The following is a 25,851-nucleotide window of genomic DNA, read 5'->3' on the forward strand; positions in this document are numbered from 1 at the left end:
GCAAGCTGGCGCTGGATTGGCTGGAGGAGCCTGGTCTGCTGCATCCTGTTGGCCCAGGGACCACGGCCCCGCCCGGAGCTGTGTCAGACGAGGGTGGTCACACACCAGAAGTGGGGCAGGCTAAGCTAACTGCTAGCCTACACAGACCGGCAGTTCTGATAACACTGAGGGCGTCTGGCGGCAGCCTCGCTTAGCGTTGACTGTGTTTTAGGTGTCGTTGTGTGGAGTGCGGGGAGGTGTGTCGGGGGTGTCTGACTGGGGGAACCGGCATTGGATCGGCTGAGAGAACTTGGTCTGCGTTGTCCGGTGGGCCCAGGGACCACGGCCTTGCCTGGAGCGGCGCCCAAGGAGGAAACACCGAGGATGGTCTGACAGGACGCAGAAGCGGGGCAGGCTAAGCTAACTGCTAGCCCATGCAGACCAGCAGTTCCGACAGTCATCCTGGTGTTCACTCTCTTGAACAGTGAAAAATTTTTTTTCATGTTGGATATAGTATGTGTTTTGTTTGTATTTTAACCTTACCTTTCTTTGTCCTGCTTCCTCTCCTTCTTTCTCTCCTTCTCTGTCGCCCTCTGTATCTCCACCTGCAGGTTGTTTCCAGCTATGTAACGTCTTCCGTCAGAACATGGAGATCGACCAGTGTCTGCTGGAGTCTCTGCCCATCGGCCAGCGCCAGCGGCTGGTCAGGAGGATGCGCTGTGATCAAATAAGGGCGTACTACGAGAGGGAGAAGAGCCTTCAGCGCCAGCAGGGCGGAGTCAAGGCCCGAGCCCCTCCCGGCCAGCGCAGAAAGCAGCGCGTTCGCTTCAGCCTCGATGATGTCATACAGGACGCCATCATCCGCCATGATGACAAAGAAGGTGGGCATGCTTTTTAGTGTGTGTTTGTGTGAAAGTCATCTCAACTTTCATGTCTGATAAACTTATACAAAATGACATGACAACAGCTGACAGATTTTACCCTGTTCTATCCTGTCTCTCGTGTGATGGGTGTGTGCCCGTGTGTGCGTGTGATTGTGTATTCGCCTGCGTTTGAGTGCTAGTGCGTTTGCGTGGGTGTGTGGATCTGTGATCATTTCAAGCAGCTGTTGAAAGCAAAACAGATTTGGTGTATACGAGGACTCACTCTCAGGTCTGCAGTATTGCCTCATCCTGCACAGGTTACTCAGGTGGAGCAAAAGTGTGCAGACACGCACACACACACACACACAAATACTTAAACACTCAAAGCTGGTATTCAAACTGAGATCCCGCCCTTCTCCCCAATTCTATCCGGCCAATTACCCCACTCTTCCGAACCGTCCCGGTCGCTGCTCCACCACCTCTGCTGATCTGGGGAGGGCTGCAGACTACCACATGCCTCCTCCGATACATGTGGAGTTGCCAGCCGCTTCTTTTCACCTGACAGTGAGGAGTTTCGCCAGGGGGACGTAGCACGTGGGAGGATCACGCTATTCTCCCCAGTTCCCCCTCCCCCGAACAGGCGCCCCAACCGACCAGAGGAGACGCAAGTGCAGCGACCGGGACACATACCCACGTCCGGCTTCCCGGCCAATAGTGTCTGTATGGACGCCCGACCAAGCTGGAGGTAACACGGGGATTCAACCCAGCGATCCCGGTGTTGGTAGGCGACGGAATAGACCACTATGCCACACGGCCACCACCAAACTGAGATTTGATAGTAGTTTAGAGACTGACTGACAGTAATAATGTGCTCATTAATACGATGGCCCTGAAGTCCAAATCACAATGACAAATAGGAAAACACAACAAATCACAAAGCACAACGGCAAATGAGAAAACACAATGGTAAATAACAAAACAAAATGACAAATTGCAAATCAAATGAGCAAAAGAGAAAACATGATGAAAAACCAGAAAACACAACAACAAATTGGAAATCACAACGGCAAAACAGAAACCACAACCACAAATCGAAAAACACAACAGCATTAACTCCTATTGGAACAGGTGGGGTGCCCATCGACAAGGATCGTCGCTGATTGGATGTATTACATGATTGAAATATGAAGTGATTCCGGTGTTACACTAAAATCTGTGATCCATCAGATTATGTGACCCTGCTTTTAAAACAAGTTTTTTCAGACAGGATACAGCCGTCCAATCGATGCACTTAAATTTAGGCATACAAGATTAGGCATTCTGTTGGAGACGGTTAATTTTTGATGTGGGGTGGTTGGGATTAAGATTTGGATTTAGCATTTGTGGAGGAACGGCCGAAATAGTGCATTTAAAGGGCAGGGTCGCATAATCTTACAGGTCACAGATTTTGTTGTAACACCGGGACGGTGTTTACCTGCTGCTCTCTCACATGTAAACATGAGCACTACCGATGATTCAGCATTTGAGATTATCAGAGATTTTTTTTTCCCCCACTTTTTCTCCTCAATTGAATTTGGCCAATTACCTCACTCTACCATCCCGGTCGCTGCTCCACCCCCTCTGCCGATCTGGGGAGGGCTGCAGATGCTTCCTCCAATACATGTGGAGTCGCCAGCCGCTTCTTTTCGCCTGACAGTGAGGAGTTTGTTTCGCCAGGGGGACGTAGCACATGGAAGGATCACGCTACCCCCCCCCCCCACCCACCCGTGGAGGCGCCCCGACCGACCAGAGGAGATGCTAGTGCAGCGACCAGGACACATACCCACATCCGGCTTCCCACTCGCAGACGCAGCCAATTGCGTCCACAGGGGCACCCGACCAAGCCGGAGGTAATGCAGGGATTCGAACCAGTGATCCCCTTGTTGGTAGGCAACGCAATAGACCGCTATGCCACCCGGATGCCCTATCGGAGATTATTTAGATGCAGGGCATACATATGAGGTGATACTTGATATGCTTTCAACTTTGCCAATTGTACTTTACCAATTGCCCCACTCTTCCAAGCTGCCCCAATCTCTGCTTCACCCCCGCTGATCTGGGGAAGGCTGCAGACTATCGCATGCATCCTCTGTTATATGTGGAGTCACCAGCCGCTTCTTTTCACCTGACAGTGAGGATGTAGCACGTGGGAAAATCACGCTATTCCCCCCCAGTCCCCCCCCGAACAAACACCCCGACCGACCAGAGGAGGCGCTAGTGTAGCGACCAGGACACATACCCACATCCGGCTTCCCACCCACAGACACAGCCAATTGTGTCTGTAGGGACGCCCGACCAAGCCGGAGGTTAACACGGGGATTCGACCCAGAAATCTCCGTGTTGGTAGGCGACGGTATAGACCGCTGCGCTACCCGGACGCCCCCCAAAGTGTGGTTGTGTTTTCTGTTGGATCATTGTGGTTTCTGTTTTGATTTCTGATTTGTTTGTTGTGTTTGGTGATTTGCCATGGTGAGTCACTATTTGTCGTTGTGATTTCCTGTATGCTATTGTGTTTTCTGATTTGTTGCTGTTTTTTTTTTTTTTATGTCATTGTGATGTGCACTTCGGGGCCACCGTAGATGAACGACATTTGATCTTTTTCCTCGTCTGTGTGAGAGTGTTGAATAATGTCTCATTCAGAAGAAGACTATTTTATTTTTTCTCTGGAAAGATAGTGAGCATTGAGACAACTGTGTGTGTGTGTGTGTGTTTGTGTTTGTGTGTGTGAGCGCCTCTGTGCACATGTGCATGTTTGTCTTCAGTGTCAGGCCTCACTCCAAAGTGTGATTCTTGATCAGGGATTCTACTGTTGTCCCCCAAGGGGGACTGGCAGAGCTGTCCCCTGGTGAAAGTAAATCATCTCTCTCCTCACTCTCCAAGTCTAAGCGGGCCTCCAGCAAGACAAATACGAGTTACTGCTCTGACTCTACAGGGGCAATAATCTTTACCCAAACCCCCTCACCATCCCTCCCCACACCTTTGCGCTTGTTTGTCATTTATTTACCCAGCTGTCCGTCTGTATCAGTCGGTTTCACAGCCATCGCAGGTCACTATGCTAATCCCCACCCCTTCCCTCCCCCACCCCCTCCCTTTGGCTTCCAGTGAGGTTCAGATGGGGTCTTTAGGAGCAGCTGGTGTGCTATTGCAACTGCCAGACGGAAACCTAGGTTCCTTGGCTGGGCATGAATCGGCTCCACTGCCCCGCTATCTAATTCCCATTTACCACCCACACTCCAGCGTGGCACCGGACTGGCACCAGGCTACCGCTGGCTTTGTTAGGGGGGGGAGACCTCCTGACCATTCACTGGTGTGCATGGAGATCTGGAGCTAGAGTAAACAGAGTAGTGGTCTCAGTGGGGGATTGACGCATAGTACAAGGGCCGAGTACCCTACTTGAGCCAGTGCACTGTTTTAAAAGTGGTCGTGTAATTTATTAACCTCAAGATGACTGTGTCACATTCAAATTCAAAGTTGTTTTATTGGCATTAAAATCGAACATTTTGTAAATAATGCCAGCGCAACTACACAAAAAAATAATAACAGTAATAATGATCGCAACAGTAAATGTTATTCATGGAATTCTCTCTCATTTCAGAATAGTCTAATGTGTGTGTATGTGTGTGTGTTTGTGTTGTGTGACAGGTTTGCAAAGCAGTCAGACTTTACAGCTTAGCACATCTCATACACGTTATAACAATACACCAATTAATTTAGACATTATGTACATTCAGATAACACATTTTCTTGCTTATCTATTGCCTTATTTGCTGTGTGTTGCTGTTTGTATCTGTCAGCGTGTGTACTCTGTGAGGGTGTTTGAACTTTTTTACTTCAAATTTGTATTTATGTATTTTGTGTGTGTGTGTGTGGTGGCACTGTGGTTAGCACGGTCGCCTCACAGCAAGAAGGTCCTGGGTTCGAGCCCCAGGGTACTCCAACCTTGGGGGTCTTCCTGGGTCGTCCTCTGTATGGAGTTTGCATGTTCTCCCCGTGTCTGCGTGGGTTTCCTCCGGGTGCTCCGGTTTCCTCCCACGGTCCAAAGACATGTAGGTCAGGTGAATCGGCCATACTAAATTGTCCCTAGGTGTGTGTGTGTGTGTGTCGGCCCCGCCTGCTGCCCAGTGACTGCTGGGATAGGCTCCAGCATCCCCGCGACCCCGAGAGCAGGATAAGCGGTTTGGATAATGGATGGATGGATGTGTGTGTGTGGATTATCCACTGTCCTCCAGGTTGTTAAACGCTGACACATATCGGGCGGCATGGTGTGCAACAGGGGCGTCTTCTCGGAAGACTATAATTTGGAACTGAAATTGTTCGCTGAAATTTAACACAAGTCTTAAACCTGTCCTTTTAACATCAACGCCCAAAAAAACACCCTCAGACTATGTAAACGATTTCCCATGACGTCTCAACTGGCTGGCCTGGTCATTTATTGATGATTACTGTAATACATAGTAACTATAGGCTGGTCATTCCTGCAAGATGAATCAATGCGATGAATCAATTTTTGTTTAAAATATGCGACAGGATTTGCACTTTAATTCTCATGTCCAAATATGTGGTTTAGATAACTGGGAACATGTTCAGTTTCCCCACGAGACACCATTGTAAAGCTGCCTAGCGGTGGTCAATCCATCCATTATCCAAGCAGCTTATCCCAGTTGGGGTCGCGGGACGCTGGAGCCTATGCCATCCCAGCAGTAATTGGGAAGACACCCTGGACAGGCTGCCAGTCCATCAAAGGGCTGACACATTCACACCTAGGGACGATTTAGTATGGCTGATTCACCTGACCTACATGTCTTTGGACTGTGGGAGGAAAGCGGAGCACCCGCGTAGCGGTGGTCCTATGTCCAAAATCTTTTCAATGAAGCTGTTGAGGAAAACTATATCATAACTGATATGCTCAATGGAAAAACTAAAAAAATTAGACCCAGGTTGGACCCCCCCCCCCCCCGCCCCAGATTTCCCATCGATGCTACATAGTGATTCCACCTCACCGAGGGCTTTCTGTTTACATGGCAGACACTTTAGCATAATGCTAGCTGCACTACTTCCTGACCGTGACTGTTTCAGCATACTCCCGCGCGTGCCGTGTCACTGGGTGCCGTGAGATTACACAACACCATGTTTCACACCACACCGCTGTCTTGCGCCCGCTCCCCTCTTCGTTGTTATGCAGTGGAAATCTGCGCCTCAGGCTTGTGCCCTCCCCAGAGGTATGTGGGAACATTTCTGGATCGCCCCCCCGTATCTCTGTCTTTGTCTCTCCTTCGGCAGAGAATCTGTATTCATTTTAAAAGCAGAGAAAATGTTTAAACATACCCCCATCCTGCCGAGGCCTAGGGGTAGATCTGGAGGAGAGGGGTAAGTGGAGTAATTGCAGGGGTGGGATTTGGTTTGGTGTTGGCTCCCCTGGCTTTGCCGAGCTAACCAAACCTCTTGCCTGGAAAGCGCTGAGGAAATCTTGAGAACATATTGGGGATGTGCGAGCGCCCTTTCCTCTCCCTGGGGATCCCCGCCGCGTTACAAATGATGTAATTAGCTTCTCTGTATCAGCCATGACGGGCAGCGAAACTCCCTTTGATGTTTTGTTGATTATTTTCCGCTCTCGGTCGTCTCGTTAGGCTGCTATCTTGTGGATCTCCCTTGAAGTGTGAAGCCATGAAACGGGGGTGATAGACTGTATCCGCGCAGCATATGGGGCCAGCGGAGACGAACGCCTGCGAGCTGACTGAACGCCGAGAGGTTCACCATCGCTGTTATCTGGAATTAACCGCATGCTCCCCTCTCATCTCCGTCCTCAATTAATTAGTTTTCTTTTCAATTTTCAGCATCATATCATCGCTACCCTCAAATAGTAATGATTACCGGAAAAAAATAGATTAAAAACGCATTTCACCTTGGTGACTCGTGTGTGTGTGTGTGTGTGTGTGTGTGTGTGAGAGAGAGTGTAAGAGTGCAAGCGGCATCATACAGAGAGACGGGATGTACAAAGAGATGCCGCAAGACCAGCAAAGGAGAGACAGAATGAGTAAGAGAGAGACAGACCATGTCCTTGTGTTTGGATGTGAGACAGAGAGAGAAAGAGACAAAGAGGAGAGGGACAGAGATGGTAAATCTGTCCCGTTGTGTCCAAATTGAAGCCTGTTTTTTTTTTTTTTTTTTTTTTTTGTGCGAGCGAGCTTCAGGATCTGATTCAGAGATAGATGAGAAACTGCTGACAAGGCAGCTGTGTAATCAGAGATATCTTATATCTTACACACACAACACACACACAACACACACACACACACACACACGAATTCCACACAGTCATTTTCTCTTATCAGTAATCATGGCAGGAAATGAAATGGAAGATGGAGAAAAGCAGAAAAAGGAAGGTGAAACAAACAAATGGCAGAACACAGTGGGACCGTGGTCAGAATGCTGTTGGATGTGTTAAGGTAAAAAAAGGACACAATAGAAGATGGCCTTTTGGAACGAGATGAATCCCCACACCGCGTTCCACATTCCTCCTCTCTATTTCCATCTGTCATATGCAAACACGCAGCTCGCGCCCGCTGTGACATTTGGGGAAATTGCCTTTCCCGAACTCATCTCTTAACTTCATCAGGCCGAGCCGCAGCAGCTGTCCCCGCCCAGAGCCACAATCAGTCCCCCTCTGTGTCGTCCCAGCGTAACACAATAACAATATGAAATATTGTGCACGTGCAGAAGTCCGCGCTCTTTATTTCGATGGCGGAATCCCGCTAACAGGATGTCAGCCGTCGTTTGCCGTGGTCCAGTGCAATGTTGAACTACGGACGCCAGAGTCGAGGAATGGCCGAATGAAGTGCCGAATTTGTGCGTCACGGCAAACAAAAGCAAAGTGTTAAACAAGACTCTGCCATTAATGACATATCCGTTTCAACAATACTTCATCCATCCATCCATTATCCAAACCACTTACCCTGCGCTCAGGGTCACGGGATGCTGGAGCCTATCCCAGGAGTCACTGGGCACCAGGCGAGGAGACACCCTGGACAGGCCGCCAGGCTGGTCTATTCCGTTGTGTACCAACACAGGGATCGCCAGTTCGAATCCCCGTGTTACCTCCGGCTTGGTCGGGCATCCCTACAGACACAATTGGCCGTGTCTGCGGGTGGGAAGCCAGATGTGGGTATGTGTCCTAGTCAGTGCACTAGCACCTCCTCTGGTCAGTCGGGGCGCCTGTTCAGGGGGGAGGGGGAACTGGGGGGGAATAGTGTGGTCCTCCCACGCGCTGCATCCCCCTGGTGAAACTCCTCACTGCCATGTTAAAAGAAGCGGCTGGCGACTCCACATGTATCAGGGGAGGCATGTGGTAGTCTGCAGCCCTGCCCGGATCGGTAGAGGGGGTGGAGCAGGGACTGGGATGGCTCGGAAGAGTGGGGTAATTGGCTGTAGCACCTGAACAGTGAGTTGAGTTGTGCAGTATTGTAGTGCATCCACACTCAAATTCGATAGTAAGGACCTGAATTTTCCAAGTGGTGAGTATATGACCTAATTGTGTGTGAACGTAGTCGAATTATGCACTCAATGAATGTGTCTGAATTTAGCTTTGCAGTCCTTGTGTCCATCAATAATAATGAGTCCCGGCGTGAGAAATGGAGGAGGACTGCTCTTGGTAGGCACTGCATTCTGTATTCTGACTCCTCTGGTGAAAATCACACACACACACACACACACACACACACACATATATGCCTGCCAATATTTGGATCTTATTCTTCCCATTGACCTGGCTCCTGAGGATCCGCCTCGTTCTCTGGAGGTATTTGGCTATAGCTGACCTCCTTGTGGGCAGCATGGTGGCACAGTGGTTAGCGCTGTTGCCTCACAGCAAGAAGGTCCCGGGTTCGAACCCCGGGGTTGTCCAACCTTTGGGGCCGTCGCAGGTCGTCCTCTTTGTGGAGTTTGCATATTCTCCCTGTGTCTGCATGGGTTTCCTTCCACAGTCCAAAGATATGTAGGTCAGGTGAATCGGCCGTACTAAAGAAATTGTCCCTAGGTGTGAATGTGTCAGCCCTGTGATGGACTGGCAGCCTGTCCAGGGTGTCTTCCCGCCTGCCACCCGATGACTGCTGGGATAGGCTCCAGCATCCTGTGACCCCTATCGGGATAAGCTGCTAGGATGATGGATGGATGGATATATGTGTGTGTGTATATATATATATATATCCATCCATCATGTGTGTGTGTGTGTGTGTGTGTGTGTGTGTGTGTGTGTGTGTGTGGCTCAGCCCTCTGTGTTCACATTGATCAAGTGAGAAACATTTCATCAAAACCTGCAAACTAGCTCTGCTGAAGTACAATGACATCTTCAGAACCGATGTGTGTGTGTGTGTGTGTGTGTCTGTGTATGCGTTTGTATATGCATTTGTTTGTGCACACACATCGTAGCCATCACAAGTGCATTGTGCGTATTCAGACATCACACTAATTGCATCAGGCGACAGACACCCTGCCACTATCGGGACATTTAATTACATGTGGGACTGGTGGAGATGTCAGTCTCCATTCTGTAGAGTAGGGAAAAGACCTGTGAGCACCCCCACCCTCCATCACCCCGGCCCTCTGGATACCCACCCACTTTCATCGATCAGGGCTTATAGATCCAGCCTTCAGACACACCACAAGGCCTCAGAGACTCTAATGACTTGTTTGTAGTGGAGGGCGTGTATGTCATAGTAAGCGCCGCCATTGTCTCTTCTTATTAGAGATGAAGTGGACGGTTGTCGTCATACTGTGGTTGAGATGTTTGGGACATGTCAAACTGTTGTACCAGTGTAACATCTGGGAGCTAGCCAGTTTCCTCTTATAGCTTTACAATGAGCCCGCAATATAGCCTTTACCCAGCTCTGAATACTGCAGCAGTTTTCAAGAATGTATAATATCGCTTCACACCTTCTATGGATAGTAGTAAAATGTCTCTTTTGGGGGTTACTCTCCATCGACTCCAAGTCATTCTGCACTCCCTTTGCTCAACAGCGCCAGTAGTGGCTGAATGAGAGTTAATCTGCCTCTCATTACAAGTGCTGTCCTAGCAGTGTCATGCCTAATATCATATTGCACCCTTGTGTATTTTACAATGTGTGTTTTGTTTAAGGGAGGACCTGCTAGACAACACCCTCTGGTAGTTGTGTGTTTGGAGTTTGTCTAACATCATTCTTCTGGTGGGGGGTGATGTCACAACATCTTCCTTGTGGGCCCTCGAGACATTTAAGTTGTCTCTGGTTTATCAGTTTAGGGCGGCACGGTGGCACAGTGGTTAGCGCGGTCACCTCACAGCAAGGAGGTCCTGGTTTCGAACCCTAGGGTTGGCCAACCTTGGGGGTCATCCCAAGTCGTCCTTTGTGTGGAGTTTACATGTTGTCTCTGTGTCTGTGTGGGTTTCCTCTGGGTGCTCCGGTTTTTTCCCGCAGTCCAAAGACATGTAGGTCAGGTGAATCAGCCATACTAAATTGTCCCTAGGTGTGAATGTGTCACCCCGTGATGGCCTGGCGGCCTGTCCAGGGTGTCTCCCCGCCTGCCACCCAATGACTGCTGGGATAGGCTTCAGCATCTCACGACCCAAATTTGGATAATGGATGGATGGATGGTTTATCAGTCAGGGCCTGGACTGGTCTGTCACCGGCCCATATTGAACCAGTCTCCATGAACCCTCCGCCATCGACAGGTTGCGACATCTGGCCAAATCTCCTCAACACAAACCAGAGGGAGACAGACAGAAGGAAAGAGAGCTGGGGAGAAAGAGAGAAAGGTTACATAGGAAAACACAAAAAGATAGAGGTGTTCCTGTTTAACAGGGCATGCTGAGATCACAGGCCTGTCAAACACCTGTTGGGATTCTGACAGAGCCGGGCGTCAACCCAGAAGTGGGAAGATCAGGTTCTCATTGCAGCTTCCTGCCGGAGCCCTGTCTAAAACCTCACATCTCTGGCTACGAGGCAGTCGCCTGCCGTCTTACGTCAACTGTATCAGCACATCTTTTTCACCGACTTTGTGCTTTTTTTACCGCTTACTTAAGCTCCAGTGCCTCTGTACAAAGGCCTTATTTAAATTCATCAGTGACTCGAGCTCTTCCTACACATGTTTGGATTTGTGGAAAAACGACAAGGGGTAATGGAGAGGAAGCAAATAAAAAAAGAACAAACGTGAATTTGTGAACTCATTTTCTCCGTGAGGTGTTTGGTATTAAGTTGAAACTGAACTGCGACGCTTCTCCATTCAGGTTTTAAGAGTTTTCCAATTAAGATTAAGAGACCCGGGGGAGTTTCAAAGTGAAATGTGTAATGACGCTGACACCCCAAAATCTGACCAACCCCGGCGAGTCGATTAAAGCACATCCGCACATGTCAGGCATTTTCCGCCTCAGGCCCTTTAGCTGCAAATCGTGCTTTCTCTAGTAGACGGGGGATTCACTGGTCCAGCATTGGGATACAGATGTTTTATATATTGATAATACATTTGCTTCTCTCCAGTCCGCAGTTTTGTTCACAGCATATACCCCCAATTCCCTAATCTTCCCACTGGCACGCCCTTAGACCCCCTGTCTTGCTCAGGACCGTGTCATGAAAGGGTATTTCATAGGGTATTTCATGTGTATCATAGGGTATTTCAAGGGTATTTCATATATCTACAGTCAGATTCAGTCATTAAACCTAACTTCGCTAAACCCCCTAAAGTCTCTTTGGGAAGAAGAAGAATTGGGAGAGGAGATCTCAGAGAATATTTGGGAGGATAGTTTGAGAAAGGTACATGCACACCTCATTTGTATGCAGTAAACATGGTCTGATTCAGTGTAAAATTATCCACCGCACTCATTGGACCAAAGCGTACGATAACATTGATTCCATATGTGGAAGATGTCACCAATCTCCCACGAACCACATTCATATGTGCTGGTCGTGTCCACCCGTATACAATTACTGGATAGAGATTTTTAGTCGCTGTCAGAGGTAACTGGGATGCGGATCGAACCTCACAGTGCTATTTGGGATCATTCCAACACCATTGCCATTCTCTACATGCAAAGCAGCTCCCATAGACTTTTATTTTTTATTTATTTATATTTTACTACTTTATTAATCCCCATAAGGGGAACTTCTTTCTCTGCATTTAACCCATCCTAGCTGTGTAGCTAGCAGCAGTGGGCAGCCGCCGTGCAGCACCCGCGGACCGACTCCAGTTGGTCTTGCCATGCCTCAGTCAGGGGCACAGACAGGAGTGTAAACCCTAACATGCATGCCTTTTTGATGGTGGGAGGAAACCGGAGTACCTGGAGAAAACCCACCACAGACATGGGGAGAGCATGCAAACTCCACACAGAGGACGACCCGGGATCACCCTCAAGGTTGGACGACCCCGGGGTTGCGAACCCAGGACTTTCTTGCTGTGAGATGACCGCGCTAACCACTGGGCCACCATGCCTTTGTCACCTTTCTGGCTAGACATCCGATATTGATAAAGGGGAAATCACCAATATCCCCTACTCACACATTATGGATCAAGGATATTTTCAATCATGCACTACAAAAAAATCAGATGTATAGTTAAAGGCTCTTTAAAGAAATTTGGAAAAGGGATGTCCAGGTAGCATAGCGGTCTGTTCCGTTGCCTACCAACACGGGGATTGCCGATTCGAATCCTTGCGTTACCTCCGGCTTGATCAGGCGTCCCTACAGAATCAATTGGCCGTGTCTGCGGGCGGGGAGCCAGATGTGGGTATGTGTCCTGGTTGCTGCACCACACCTCCTCTGGTTGGTCGGGGCACCTGTTCGGGGGGGGGGGCAGGGAACCGGGGGGAATAGCGTGATCCTCCCACGCACTACATCACCCTGACGAAACTCTTCACTGTCAGGTGAAAAGAAGCGCCTGGCGACTCCTCATGTATCGGAGCAGGCATGTGGTAGTCTGCGGCCCTTCCCAGATCGACAGAGGGGGTGGAGCCGTGACCGGGACAGCTCTGAAGAGTGGGGTAATTGGCCGCATACAATTGGGGAGGAAAAATACAAAAAAATCGGAAAAAATATCAGGAATCAGGAACACTTTGTCATTTCACTTCATGCACTTGCGTACATGATATGAAACAAAATGCTGTTTCCCCCAGCAGTACAACACAAAGACAAAAATGCATCCAAAAACTACAAGAACACACATATCCAAACTAACACATGCACAAAAAAAAAATCACTGTCCAAGGGAACGAACACCAGCCAGGATGACTGTCGGAACCGTGGGTCTGCATGGGCTGGCAGTTAACTTAGTCCGCCTCGCTTCTGCATCCTGTCAGACCGCCCTCAGCATTTCCTCCTCGGGCACAGCTCCGTGCAGGGGCCGTGGTCCCCGGGCCCATCGGAAGGAGCAGGCCGAGCTCTCCCAGCCAATCCAGTGCCAGCTCCCCCAGCCAGACACCCTCGACACTCCTCACGACAACATCAAAAACACCAGTCAACGCCAGGTGAGGCCACCACCAGACCGCCCTCGGTGTTATCAGAACCGCCGGTCCGCATGGGCTAGCAGTTAGCTTAGCCTGCCCCGCTCTCTCAGCCGATCCAGTGCCAGCTCTCCCAGCCATCAAAGGAAGACAAAACTTAGACGCAGATGTGGACAAAGACACTGCATGGACGGGGCTGGGTGAGGCCGCCGCAAATGTGAATCCCTGCCGCCATCTTCCCACACCGGAAGCAGAAAGATGGTGCCCTTTCTTCACGTATGCAGAAAAACTTGCCTCCCCAGTTGTTCCCGAGTAAAGAGCATCTCAAGTAATACTTTCAGCCTGTAGGGTGATGGTGCTATATAACTCTCTAATGATCTTAACTCAATAACACATTGTAAATTACAAGTGCTTTTATTTTATTGCTGTTGCACGTGTGGAAAATCTAATTAACAAAGTTCAAAGTAAAAAAAAATCCACACATCCACAGTCCTTGGAGTAATTTGTTAAGAAGTGAACAGTTAGTCAGATCGTGTCACCGAGACCTTGAGCGGCGGTCTCGGGGGACCATAACTCAGGTAGTCCTCAGCTCACTATAGAAACAAGGAGCGCATTTGGAGGAGGTCTGTTGCCTTTCGATCAAACAGTTACCTTCCTTCCCAAAATGACAGCTGGCGTGAAAATTAAGTTATTCATCCCGAGACCTTGGCTGACAAATGACCAAATAATGGAATACGGGTTGCACCCCCCCCCCCCCCCAAAAAAAAGGATTTAAAATAAATTTTAAAAAAAAACTCTTTTTCTTTTCATCACATTGTTGGCACTGAACATGGCGAAGCGAACTCGAGCTAATTCCCACTTGCTGTTTTTTTTTTTGTCCATATAACCTTCAGATGTACTGTGGAGGCTTTCTGCCACACTCTGCTTTACAAATGCCCCACATTTTGCACGAACACTTGAGCTTTTTGCTGCAGCTGCGTGGTGGGCAGGGTGAAGACTGTTACTCAATAACCCCACTCTTCTCCACCCCGGACGCGGGTACGTGGAACGGTAGTCCTGTCTCACATGAAACACATCACGAGATACGTTGCCTCCAGAGTGCCGCGTTACCGGAGAACGCCACAGCGGCGGTTCTTCGCCAGCCAGGAGTAGAAACGAGGCAAATTCCAGAGGGCTCATTTCAGAAACATGGGTCAGTGAGGTGAGACGGTTGCCCCCGTGTGACTATGAATTTGTGATAAGGACCTGGGAGACAGAGGCCTTTACAAGGATGAAGAATCTGAATAGGATTTCATATTGCGGGACTTGTTGGAGCAATGCTTTACTGCCTGTGGGGAAGAATACGGTCTGGGGCTTGGATGAAGCAAACGACAATTCCAGTTGGTTGTCAAATTATGGAAAATGCATTGCAGGGATTTGATCAGAGCCATGGAGTGTCACGATGCAATGAGAGAGCGGTGCAGAAATTGAAAAGGAGGACAGGCTGAAGTACAGTACATTGGATCTTGCTGCTGCAGTATATTCCCAATCAACCTGTGCACGTGTGTGTGTGCGTGTGTGCGTGCGTGTGTGATGTGGGCTGTCAGGACAATCAAATATACACTAGACAGTTATCATGGTAAAAAATATCAAAATTGTGATAAAATCCCGAGTTAAATCAATCACTTCACCAACATCTTGTTGAAGTTATGTGCTGTGAGATTTACTGCCCCCATCTTGTGTGCGTGTGTGTCTTTGTCCTTTGTCATTGTCAATAGGAGGAGGGGAAGAAAGTGAAAGTTTGAGGAAAATAAGCTTCATCTTTTCCACTACTAGCTCAATGCGCTGTTTGTTGTACATATATGTCATATTCCATCCATTATCCAAGCCGCTTATCCGAATTCGGGTCGCAGGATGCTGGAGCCTATCCCAGCAGTGATTGGGCGGCATGCGGGGAGACACCCTGGACAGGCTGCCAGACCATCACAGGGCCGACACACACTCATTCACACCCAGGGACAATTTAGTACGGCCAATTCACCTGACCTACATGTCTTTGGACTGTGGGAGGAAACCGGAGCACCCGGAGGAAATTCACGCAGACATGGGGACAGCGTGCAAACTCCACACAGAGGATGACCTGGGATGACCCACCAAGGTTGGACTACCCCGGAGTTTGAACCCAGGACCTTCTTGCTGTGAGGCAACCGCGCTAACCACTGCACCACCGTGCCACCCACATATTATATTATTGCCGATTATACCACAATTTCATCTCGACAATCCTGTGTGTTGTTAAAATCTTCAGACCCTGAGCCTGATTTTATATCGTCTTCATACAAGCTGCAGCTCCAGCCGGGCCTGTGACATTCATTCCAGTGACGTTAAAGCCGTCATTTAGGACACGTAAGGAACATCAGGTTAATAGTGAACATAAACCCAACAGACAAACCGAAGCGCAAAAGGAAGCGCTGTATCCGAGAAGACCATCTCTATCAAGAAGAGAAGCTGTAATGCACGAGCGATGCTCTCCTTCTTCTACATGGTCTCCTTTTGAGCGGTTAGTGAGAGCATTTCTCCCCGGAGGAGGAAAGCTTTTGTTTGCCCTGGCTCATGAGCAGAGCGGCGTTCATGTTGTAGGAGTGACTGTCTTCAGAGATGTCACAGGCTGTAATCATCCTGTTTTACACAAAGACCTTTTTGCTAGGCCTTTTAAGGTCTTAAACGAGTCCAAGGACAGATTAGTGACATGATGTAACTTAAGTATGTTTGAGTCACCAGCTTAGGCTTGGAGGCCAAACGTTGACTCATCTAGTTGTTTGGTAAGGAGTGGTTTTAAGGGTTTTGCTCTGTCCCACAGTTTGGCTGCAGCTTTGGGCTGTGGGTTAGACATGTGGCGAGTGGGGGATGTGCTGAAAAAGGAGAATGATGTCATAGGACGACCGTATTGCCATAGCCAGCATCTTGCAGGAATCTGGTGGTGCGGTCAGAAGAAGCATTCGGTTAAGTACGACTTGGTGCTTCGGTCCATTCTCCCTTTCCTTATTTTACCTCCACTCTCTCAGTTTTCATAGATTCCCACTTTTACCTCTCCGTACCTCCTCCTCCTCCTCTTTATCGGCTCTCATCCGGTTGCCATGGAGATGTCTCTGACAGCTGTTTTTTGGTTTCCCACAAAAATGACAGCCAACCAAGCTCCTCGCCCACTCTCTCCTTCACTCTCCCCATCCCTATCAGTAGCCTTCAGGGAAGAGATAACACAAAAAACACACATACACACACACACGCACAAACATGGATATGATCACAAGGCCAGTGATTGAAATCAGCATATAATCAAACGTGAACTGAATGTGCAGTGGCAGCACCGACATTGTAGCGATGTTCCTCAGATTGAAAAGTGCTGCTGTTGCAGTGGGACAAGCCTTTGTCTGTGCTACGAAGCTAAACCAGCTCAGGAACATAAATCTCTATGACAACCAGCTTCGTCTCATCCATGACGGACTGCGTGCTTTAAAACTAAAATAGACGGAAACGTCACAAAGCATTCTAGATATAGCTCCTACCGTTGGTCCTTCCCTTCCCTACAGCCCTTCATGTATTCCACTCAACTCGTTTCAGTTTAACACCCGATAAAATGCGGCTGTGTGGTATCAGGGCAAAACGCTCACGTTTGTCTAATAAATCCCATGTCAAATTCCTATTTCACATAAACACTCGTGTCCTGTAGGGTCAGCATGACTGAAGCACCAATAATCTTGGGGGGGGGACTTGTGATTATTATGGATTTTGTTAAATGATTACCAATGCACATGTTTTCTGGCTAACTGGCTCTCTGGTGTCCAGAAGTTGGAACAATATTGGGGTTTACAAATACGATCAATTAAGAACCACAAGCTATGTGGGATGAATCAATACGTGGTTTGAATACATGTTGGACAGGTTAATTGAGTCTCGTTCATGCAAACATCTCTTTGTACTTGCTTTATTTCCCTTAACCTCCAATGTCAACCGCTTTAGAGACATACCAAGGAGAGTCAGATGGTTGCCATTTGGTTGTTCTTGAATGAATGGGGATGACTGATGTACCGAGGGTGGTATGGCGGCAGCCTCGCCTAGCGTTGACTGTGTTTTTGGTGTCATGTGGAGTGCGGGGAGGTGTGTTGAGGGTGTCTGGCTGGGAGAGCTGAGCTGGCGCTAGATCGGCTGAAAGAGCTAGGTATGCTTCGTTCGGTGGGCCCAGGAACCACGGTCCTGCCCGGAGCTGGCCCCGAACAGGAAACACCGAGGGCGGTCTGACAGGACGCAGAAGTGGGGCAGGCTAAGCTAACTGCTAGCCCATGCAGACTGGCAGTTTCAACAGTCATCTTGGTTGGCGTTTGTTCTATTGGGCAGTGATTTTTTTTGTTGTTGCTTAGATTGGATATATATGTGTTTACTTTGGATATATGTGTTCTTAGTTTGGACATGTGTGTTCTTAGTTTGGATATATGTATCCTTAGTTTGGATATATGTGTTCTTTGTTTGGATATATGTGTTCTTTGTTTGGATATATGTGTTCTAGTTTGGATATGTGTGTTCTTAGTTTGGATATGTGTGTTCTTAGTGTGGATATGTGTGTTCTTAGTTTGGATATATTTGTTCTTAGTTTGGATATGTGTTCTAGTTTGGATATGTGTGTTCTTAGTTTGGATATGTGTGTTCTTAGTGTGGATATATGTGTTCTTAGCTTCGATATGTGTGTTCTTAGTTTGGATTTCTTTGTTCTTAGTTTGGATATATGTGTTCTTAGCTTGGATATGTGTGTTCTTAGTTTGGATTTCTTTGTTCTTAGTTTGGATATGTGTGTTCTTAGTTTGGATATGCAGTTAGGTCCGTAAGTATTTGGACAGTTACACAATATTTGCAATTTTGCCCCTGTACACCACCACAGTGGATTTGACATGAGGTGTTTGAGATGTGATTGAAGAGTAGACTTTCAGCTTTAATTTAAGGGGTTGGATAAAAATATGGCATTAACTGTTCAGGAATTACAGCCATGGATATACAGGGTCACCCCATTTTCAGAGGCTCAAAAGTAATTGGACAAACAAACATAACTGTGATTATAACGATTATATTTAATGTTTGCAGGAAAATCCTTTACAGTCAATGACTGCCTGAAGTCTGGAACCCATCGACATCTTCAAATTCTGAGTTTCCTCCTTTGAAATGCTCTGCCAAGACTTAACGGCAGCTGCTTTCAGTTGCTGGTTGTTTGTGGATCTTTTGGCCATTAGTTTGATCTTCAGCAAGTGAAAAGCATGCTCAGTTGGGTTGAGGTCAGGCGACTGACTTGGTCACTGATGAATATTCCACTTTTCTGCCTTGAGAGACTCTTGAGTTGCTTTCTCAGCTTGTTTTGTGTCATTATCCATCTGCAGTGTGAAGCGCCGTCCTCTCAGTGTTGTGACATTTGGCTAAATCTGAGCAAATGGTATATCCTTATAAACATCACAATCCATCCTGCTACTTCTGTCAGAAGTCACGTCATCAATAAACACCACTGACCAAGTTCCATTGGCAACCGTACATGCCCATTTCATAACACTACCTCCACCATGTCTGACAGATGATATGGTATGCTGAGAATCATGAGCTGTTCCTTTTGTTCTCCACACTTTTCCTCTTCCCATCCTTCTGGTACAAGTTAATCATTGCTTCATCTGTCCAAAGAACCTTGTTTCAGAGCTGGGTAGGTTTTTAGATGTTTTTAAACACAGTCTAATCTGGCCTTCCTGTTCTTAAGTGACACCAGTGGTTTTCACCTTGTCGTAAACCCTCTGTATTTATTTTCATGCAGGCGTCTCTTGATTGTAGACTTGGACAATGATACCTCTCCCTCTCAAGAGTTTTTTTGACTTCACTAGATGTTGTGAATGTGTTTGTCTTCACTAGAGAAAGAATTCTGCCATCATCCACTGTAGATGTGTTCTGTGGTCTTCCAAGCCTTTTGGTGTTGCTGAGCTTGCCAGTGCATTCTTTCTTTTTAAGAATGTACCAAAATGTTGATGTGGCCACTCCTGAAGTGTTTACTATCCATCTGATAGACTTGCTTTGCTTTTTCAGCCTAATGATGGCCTCCATCACTTGTATTGACACCTCTATGGACTTCATGTTGAGAGTTCCGATGAACAGCTACCAAACGCAAATGTAAATACTTGGAATGAACTCCAGATCTTTTATCTGCTTAATTTGTCATGGAATAATGATGGAAAAGGTCTTACTTGCCCATGAAACCACCTTCGTCAAGTGTCCAATTACTTTTGATCCCCTGAAAATGGGGTGACCATGTATAAAACTGGCTGTAATTCCTGAACGGTTAATGCAATATTTTTGTCCAACTCCTTAAATTAAAGCTGAAAGTCCACACTTCAATCACATATTGGTTACTTCATTTCAAATCCACTGTGGTGGTGTACAGGGGCAAAATTAAAAATATTGTGTCACTGTCCAAATACTTATGGACCTAACTGTATGTGTTTAGTTTGGATATGTGTGTTCTTAGTTTGGATATGTGTGTTCTTAGTTTGGATATATGTGTTCTTAGGTTGGATATGTGTGTTCTTAGTTTGGATATGTGTGTTCTTAGTTTGGATATATGTGTTCTTAGTTTGGATATGTGTGTTCTTAGTTTGGATATGTGTGTTCTTAGTTTGGATATATTTGTTCTTAGTTTGGATATGTGTGTTCTTAGCTTGGATATGTGTGTTCTTAGTTTGGATATGTGTGTTCTTAGTTTGAATATATGTGTCTTTAGTTTGGATATGTGTGTTCTTAGTTTGGATATGTGTTTTTTGTCTTTGTGTTGCAATGCGGTGGGCTGGGGAAACAGTATTTCGTTTCATTTCATGTACACAAGTACATGAAGTGAAAGGACTAATAAAGTGTTCCTGATTCCTGATGACATTTTTTTTTCTCAATTTTTTTTAAGATTTCTTTGACCTACTTAATAGCTGGTATTATCCAGCTGATGCGTGCTAATATCCAAAGATAATAGTAATTAACAGATTCTGCTGATATGTTTATCAGCTTTACAGTGACTACAAGTTGACACTGGTGATACAGAGACTAAACAGAAAAATGAACAGTACAAGAGCTCTATTGATTCTGTCTGGCTGTAATGTCAGCCAACACTTCCTTGGTGTTTTTACTGCCATGAGGGTCAATACGAGCCTCTTGACCTTTGACTTCTCTTTAGTCAGTAATTTCCCATAAAAACCATAGGCAGGTTCCACTGTCTGTCAGACCGGCTAATGCAAACAGACGCCAACAAATGGGAGGCCTTACGGAGACCTTCATGAGTACTGCAGGAGTCTCTCCAAACCGTTAATTTTTATCTTGACAGTCTTTTATATAGTTCATATCTTACCCGTTCCTCCCTCAGTGAGGAATCAAGTTTTTTTTTTTTTGCGCCTCTTTTAGAGCTCGCTGGTTCACCTTTGCCATTTGAAAAGGCATGTAATGCGGTTTTTGTTAGACGGCAATGTAAGTGCATTATCTATTCCCTGATAACTGTTTCTGCTTCATATGAGCCCTAGTTAGTTAGTGGTTTAGAGTCTCGAGCTCCTATGATTAGCATTACAGGGGTAATTGTGTTGATTGATTCTGGGGTTGGGCCGGTTTGCTTCTCCTCAACCATTTAAGGGGCCATTAGGTACCAAGGGCCATAATGACTGTGTGTGTGTGTGTGTGTGTGTGTGTGTGTGTGTGTGTGTGTGTGTGTGTGTGTGTGTGTAGGTGTGTGTTTCTTTCTGTGGAGGCGGATGATTGTCTGTGTGCTCTAATTGTGCACGTGAAGAATGGTTGACAAGTATATGTATGCATACCCAATTATATTTAAGCTTATGCTCCCGTTGGGTGATATGTCAGAATTTTCCTACTAGGGCATCTGGGTAGCATAGCAGTCTATTCCATTGCCTGCCTTGGTCGGGTGTCCCTACAGACACAAATGGTCGTGTCTGCGGGTGGGAAGCCGGATGTGGGTATGTGTCCTGGTTGCTGCACTAGCGCCTCCTCTGGTCGGTTGGGGCGCCTGTTCGGGGGGGGGACTGGGGGGAATAGCATGATCCTCCCACGTGCTACGTCCCCCAGGTGAAACTCCTCACTGTCAGGTGAAAAGAAGCGGCTGGCGACTCCACATGTATCGGAGGAGGCATGTGGTAGTCTGCAGCCCCCCCCTGGATTAGCAGAGGGGGTGGAGCAGCAACCGGGAAGGCTGAGAAGAGTGGGGTAATTGGCTGGATACAGTTTGGGAGAAAAAGTTGGAACAAATTCCAAAATCAGAACGGTAACACTTTCTATGAAGCTTGCATCTATAACGCCCTATAAGCATCTATAACGCCCATACTTCCCTATAATGTGTATTACAATGACTAACGGTTATGGCTGAAAACTGAAATGGCACTGAAGTCTCATTATGCATCTCTACAAAACTTCAGCAAAACAAGTTGGCTATGATGCATTATGACATTCGACAGATACACAGGCTAATGATGACATTTATAATGCGTAACTCCGTTTTAAATTGACATAATGTATCATAAAGATGGTTATGAGGTGTTGTGAGGGCGTATGCATGGTTATAATGAATCTTACAATGACTTATAGGGCGTTATAGATGCTTATAGGGTGTTATAGATGCAAGCTTCATAGAAAGTGTTACCAAAAAAAAAAACTTTTCCTACCGGCCGCCGTAAGCCCAACAGTCAGCGATTGCCGATCTGTCCCCCGCCGTGCTGCAGCCATTTTCAGCGAATGCGATCATCCAAGAGCTCGTTGCGAAAAAGAATACAGGATATATGGGATTATTTTGATTTCTAAACCAGACACGACTGGCAAGCCGAAGGACCTAAGTGAAGTCATTTGCCGTCTTTGCAAACGAGTAGTGCCGGTAAAAGATTCTAACACTACCAGTTTCCATGAGTATTAAGGTGAAAATCTAATTTTACTGTTACAGCCTACTCTTCTTTAATTAAACCAAACAAATCCCCTTGAGATCTCTGCAAAGCAATAAGCTGTAAAGACAGACTGAACAGCTGTTCGACACGATTTGATGGGGGGGGGGGGATCTGATGGCGTCAGATAAGGACGCCTCCGCTTGCAGCCTCCACATCAGGTGGGGATAATGTAATTACACTATTAAATGACCAGGGGGCACAACCGCTCGTACAGTTTTTGGTCTACAAGTATGAAGTATGAGTTGATGTTGCTTTTCAGCACCGATCCACCGGACAGCAACCACTAAAGACGGCTTAACTGTCATTTAATCACTTTTTGTGAAAGACTCGTCGTAAATCAGTGCAGCAAGAACGTGCACACGGCCCAACTCAACCTGCCAGATCCTGCTCTCGCGTGCAGGGAATTACAGGTTAATCATTTACTGAGTTGGAGGAGGAAGTCCATTAAATTAGCAAGATGAAAGGATAAAAATCACCCAAAAATACCACCCGTGGATTAGATCCAGCCAACCGCCGATTGCCGGTATAGTTGTCCAGTCGCTCAAGTCTAGTCACGTGAATGATTTAAGAGTTGTGGGTTCAGGTGAAAGAAGAGGGCTTCATTTTTGACCTGTGGGGAAATGACTCAATCAAACACTGTTTGGATTTTCTTTCTCCCGAATTGTATCCGGCCAATTACCCCTCTCTTCCGAGCCGTCCCGGTCGCTGCTCCACCCGCCTCTGCCGACCCGGAGAGGGCTGCAGACTACCACATGCCTCCTCCGATACATGTGGAGTCGCCAGCCGCTTCTTTTCACCTGACAGTGAGGAGTTTCGCCAGCGGGACGTAACACGTGGGAGGATCACGCTATTCCCCCCCCCCCCCCCAGTTCCCCCTCCCCCCTGAACCAGGTGCCCCGGACTGACCAGAGGAGGCGCTAGTGCAGTGACCAGAACACATACCCACATCCAGCTTCCCACCCGCAGACACGGCCAATTGTGTCTGTAGGGCCCGACCAAGCCGGAGGTAACACGGGGATTCGAACCGGCGATCCCCGTGTCGGTAGGCACCAGAATAGACCGCTATGCTACCCGGACACTGTTAAAACATCTACTGTTTTAAATCAGCCCTGAACGTGGCAAGGCCAATGTTGACGTAGAGTCGGCCGCTTGGGGCTTCTCTACGTTGAGTTAACGCTGTCTAATCAGAGATGGGCAACCCACCCCGCAGCCCCACCCTTGATTGTGTGTCTGTGAAACTGCCTGTGTTACATTTTCTACCACCCTTTTAAATGTCTCTCAATTCACAGTTATAATTCTTTCATCATTTCAATTTTGGTACAATGGCTTTGACTTTTGCTTTTGATGGCTGTAGAAGCACCATTGGACACATCGGTTGGTCAGGCTGGGCTCGTGCCACAGCTGGGGGAGCAGCCCCCCCCCAGTCCCTTGCCCACTTTATAGCATTTTTCAAAATTATGCAGTGGGTGGAGTTTGGCTCAGACCTGGGGAAGAAGTTATACTTTAAGCATGTCTGCCTACATAATGTCCCCATGGGAGTCATCACTGTGGATCATGGGGGTTGTCACCATGGATCATGGGGGTCACCGTGGATCATGGGTGTTGTCACCATGGATGATGGGGGTCACCATGGATGATGGGGGTCGTCACCGTGGATCATGGGGGTCATCACCGTGGATCATGGGGATCCTCACCATGGATCATGGGGGTCGTCACCATCATCAATGTGGATCATGGAGATCGTCACCATGGATCATGGGGTCACCGTGGATCATGGGGATCGTCACCATGGATCATGGGGGTCATCACCATGGATCATGGGGGTCATCACCGTGGATCATGGGGGTCATCACCGTGGATCATGGGGATCCTCACCGTGGATCATGGGTGTCATCACCGTGGATCATGGGGGTCACCATGGATGATGAGGGTCGTCATCGTGGATCATGGGGGTCATCACCGTGGATCATGGGGGTCGTCACCATCATCAACGTGGATCATGGAGATCGTCACCATGGATCATGTGGTCACCGTGGATCATGGGGATCGTCACCATGGATCATGGGGGTCGTCACCATGGATCATGGGGGTCATCACCGTGGATCGTGGGGGTCATCACCGTGGATCATGGGGGTCATCACCGTGGATCATGGGGATCCTCACCGTGGATCATGGGTGTCATCACCATGGATCATGGGGGTCACCGTGGATCATGGGGGTCGTCACCATGGATCATGGGGGTCATCACCGTGGATAATGGAATTATCACTGCAGTGATTACCATGGTTAACGGTTGTCAAGGTTTCTGGCTTTGCGGAACAAATGTGTGTCTGTGTGTGTTTGTCTGTTCATGTGCCATCCATGTGGGGGTTTACGGATCGCGTGACAGTGGGGGCTGTTTTGCTGGTCTAAAGTTTTCAAGGGTTGACTCGGTGTCAGTCTGGTGCAGTCTGTGTTGTTGAGATAACGGTTACAGACCAGACCACTCTACTTCACATCACGCCTGTCTGTCCATCTTGCTCTATTTCTTTCTGTCTCTCTTCACTCACATGCTCTCACACACACAACCACACACACTCACACTCTACTGCCCTCTGTTTTTCCTTCCCTCTGTCCTTGAACCTTTCTCTTTTGCCCTTTTCTTTCTCTCTCTCTCAATTTTTCCTCTTGTGATTTTTGGGTAAATACAGATTGTAACTAGATGATGTCATTTGTGTTATAAAATGCCCATACAGACGTGAAAAGCTCAGTAATCTCGCTCAGCCCAGCAGTGCTTGTGTGTGTGTGTGTGTGTGTGTGTGTACGGCAGAGTGAGTGATCTCTCTCTGTAATGGATTGTGTTTTCATCAGTGGATCTGTGTCAGTGTGTGAGTGGGTTGGGCAGCTGACCGCGGCTGATGTGATGCGAAGTGAGTGGAGCATGCTGGGGGGGGGGGCATGGCGTTTCCACACACACAAATGCACTACACACACATACTCACATTTACACACCTACAAGACACATACAACATACCCCCCCACACACACACACCTATACAAATGAATATACAAACACACACATGCGAAGACAGATGCACATTACATAAGTCCTCAAGGGCAAGTGGAGGACACACCATACATAGAGGGTTTAATACAGTGTGGCAGGGATCTGTGTGTGTGTGTGTGTGTGTGTTTGTGCGTGCGTGCGTGCGTGATTTACATGCCCCAAGCATCCTATCTGTCTTCACACGCAGCAGGTGTTAACATATGGATGTGTGTAAAACTGCAGCCTTGGCCTTGTGTTGTGTTGCAGTGTTGCGCCTCCTGAAGGAGAGAGCGGACCTCAGCGCCCCCATTTCCTCTGGAGGATCTCTGCTACACCTGGTGAGACATACACACACACACACACACACACACACACATACACAAACACACACACACAGCTGATTGGTTACTATGGATGTGCCATTATGCGGTAGTAGCAAAAAAGGGGTAAAAAGTGTGCGATGTTACAGCCTGTCGTCCCTCCCACATAGGAAACGCCCGATTTCTG

General features: G+C 47.6%; 1 protein-coding gene across 1 annotated transcript in view; it reads left to right on the forward strand.

The window, feature by feature from the left end:
- The first annotated feature begins 598 nt into the window (after positions 1-598).
- myo16 (myosin XVI) overlaps positions 599-25,851 on the forward strand; it is a 166,004-nt gene continuing 140,751 nt past the window's right edge. Inside the window, exons 1-2 of the mRNA XM_056289920.1 lie at positions 599-860; positions 25,612-25,682. Of these exons, the coding sequence (XP_056145895.1) occupies positions 626-860; positions 25,612-25,682 (306 nt within the window). The 5' untranslated portion in view covers positions 599-625. The remainder of the gene's footprint in view (positions 861-25,611; positions 25,683-25,851) is intronic.

This window comes from Lampris incognitus, chromosome 11, assembly GCF_029633865.1.
Source record: "Lampris incognitus isolate fLamInc1 chromosome 11, fLamInc1.hap2, whole genome shotgun sequence".
NCBI classification, from domain to species: domain Eukaryota; kingdom Metazoa; phylum Chordata; class Actinopteri; order Lampriformes; family Lampridae; genus Lampris; species Lampris incognitus.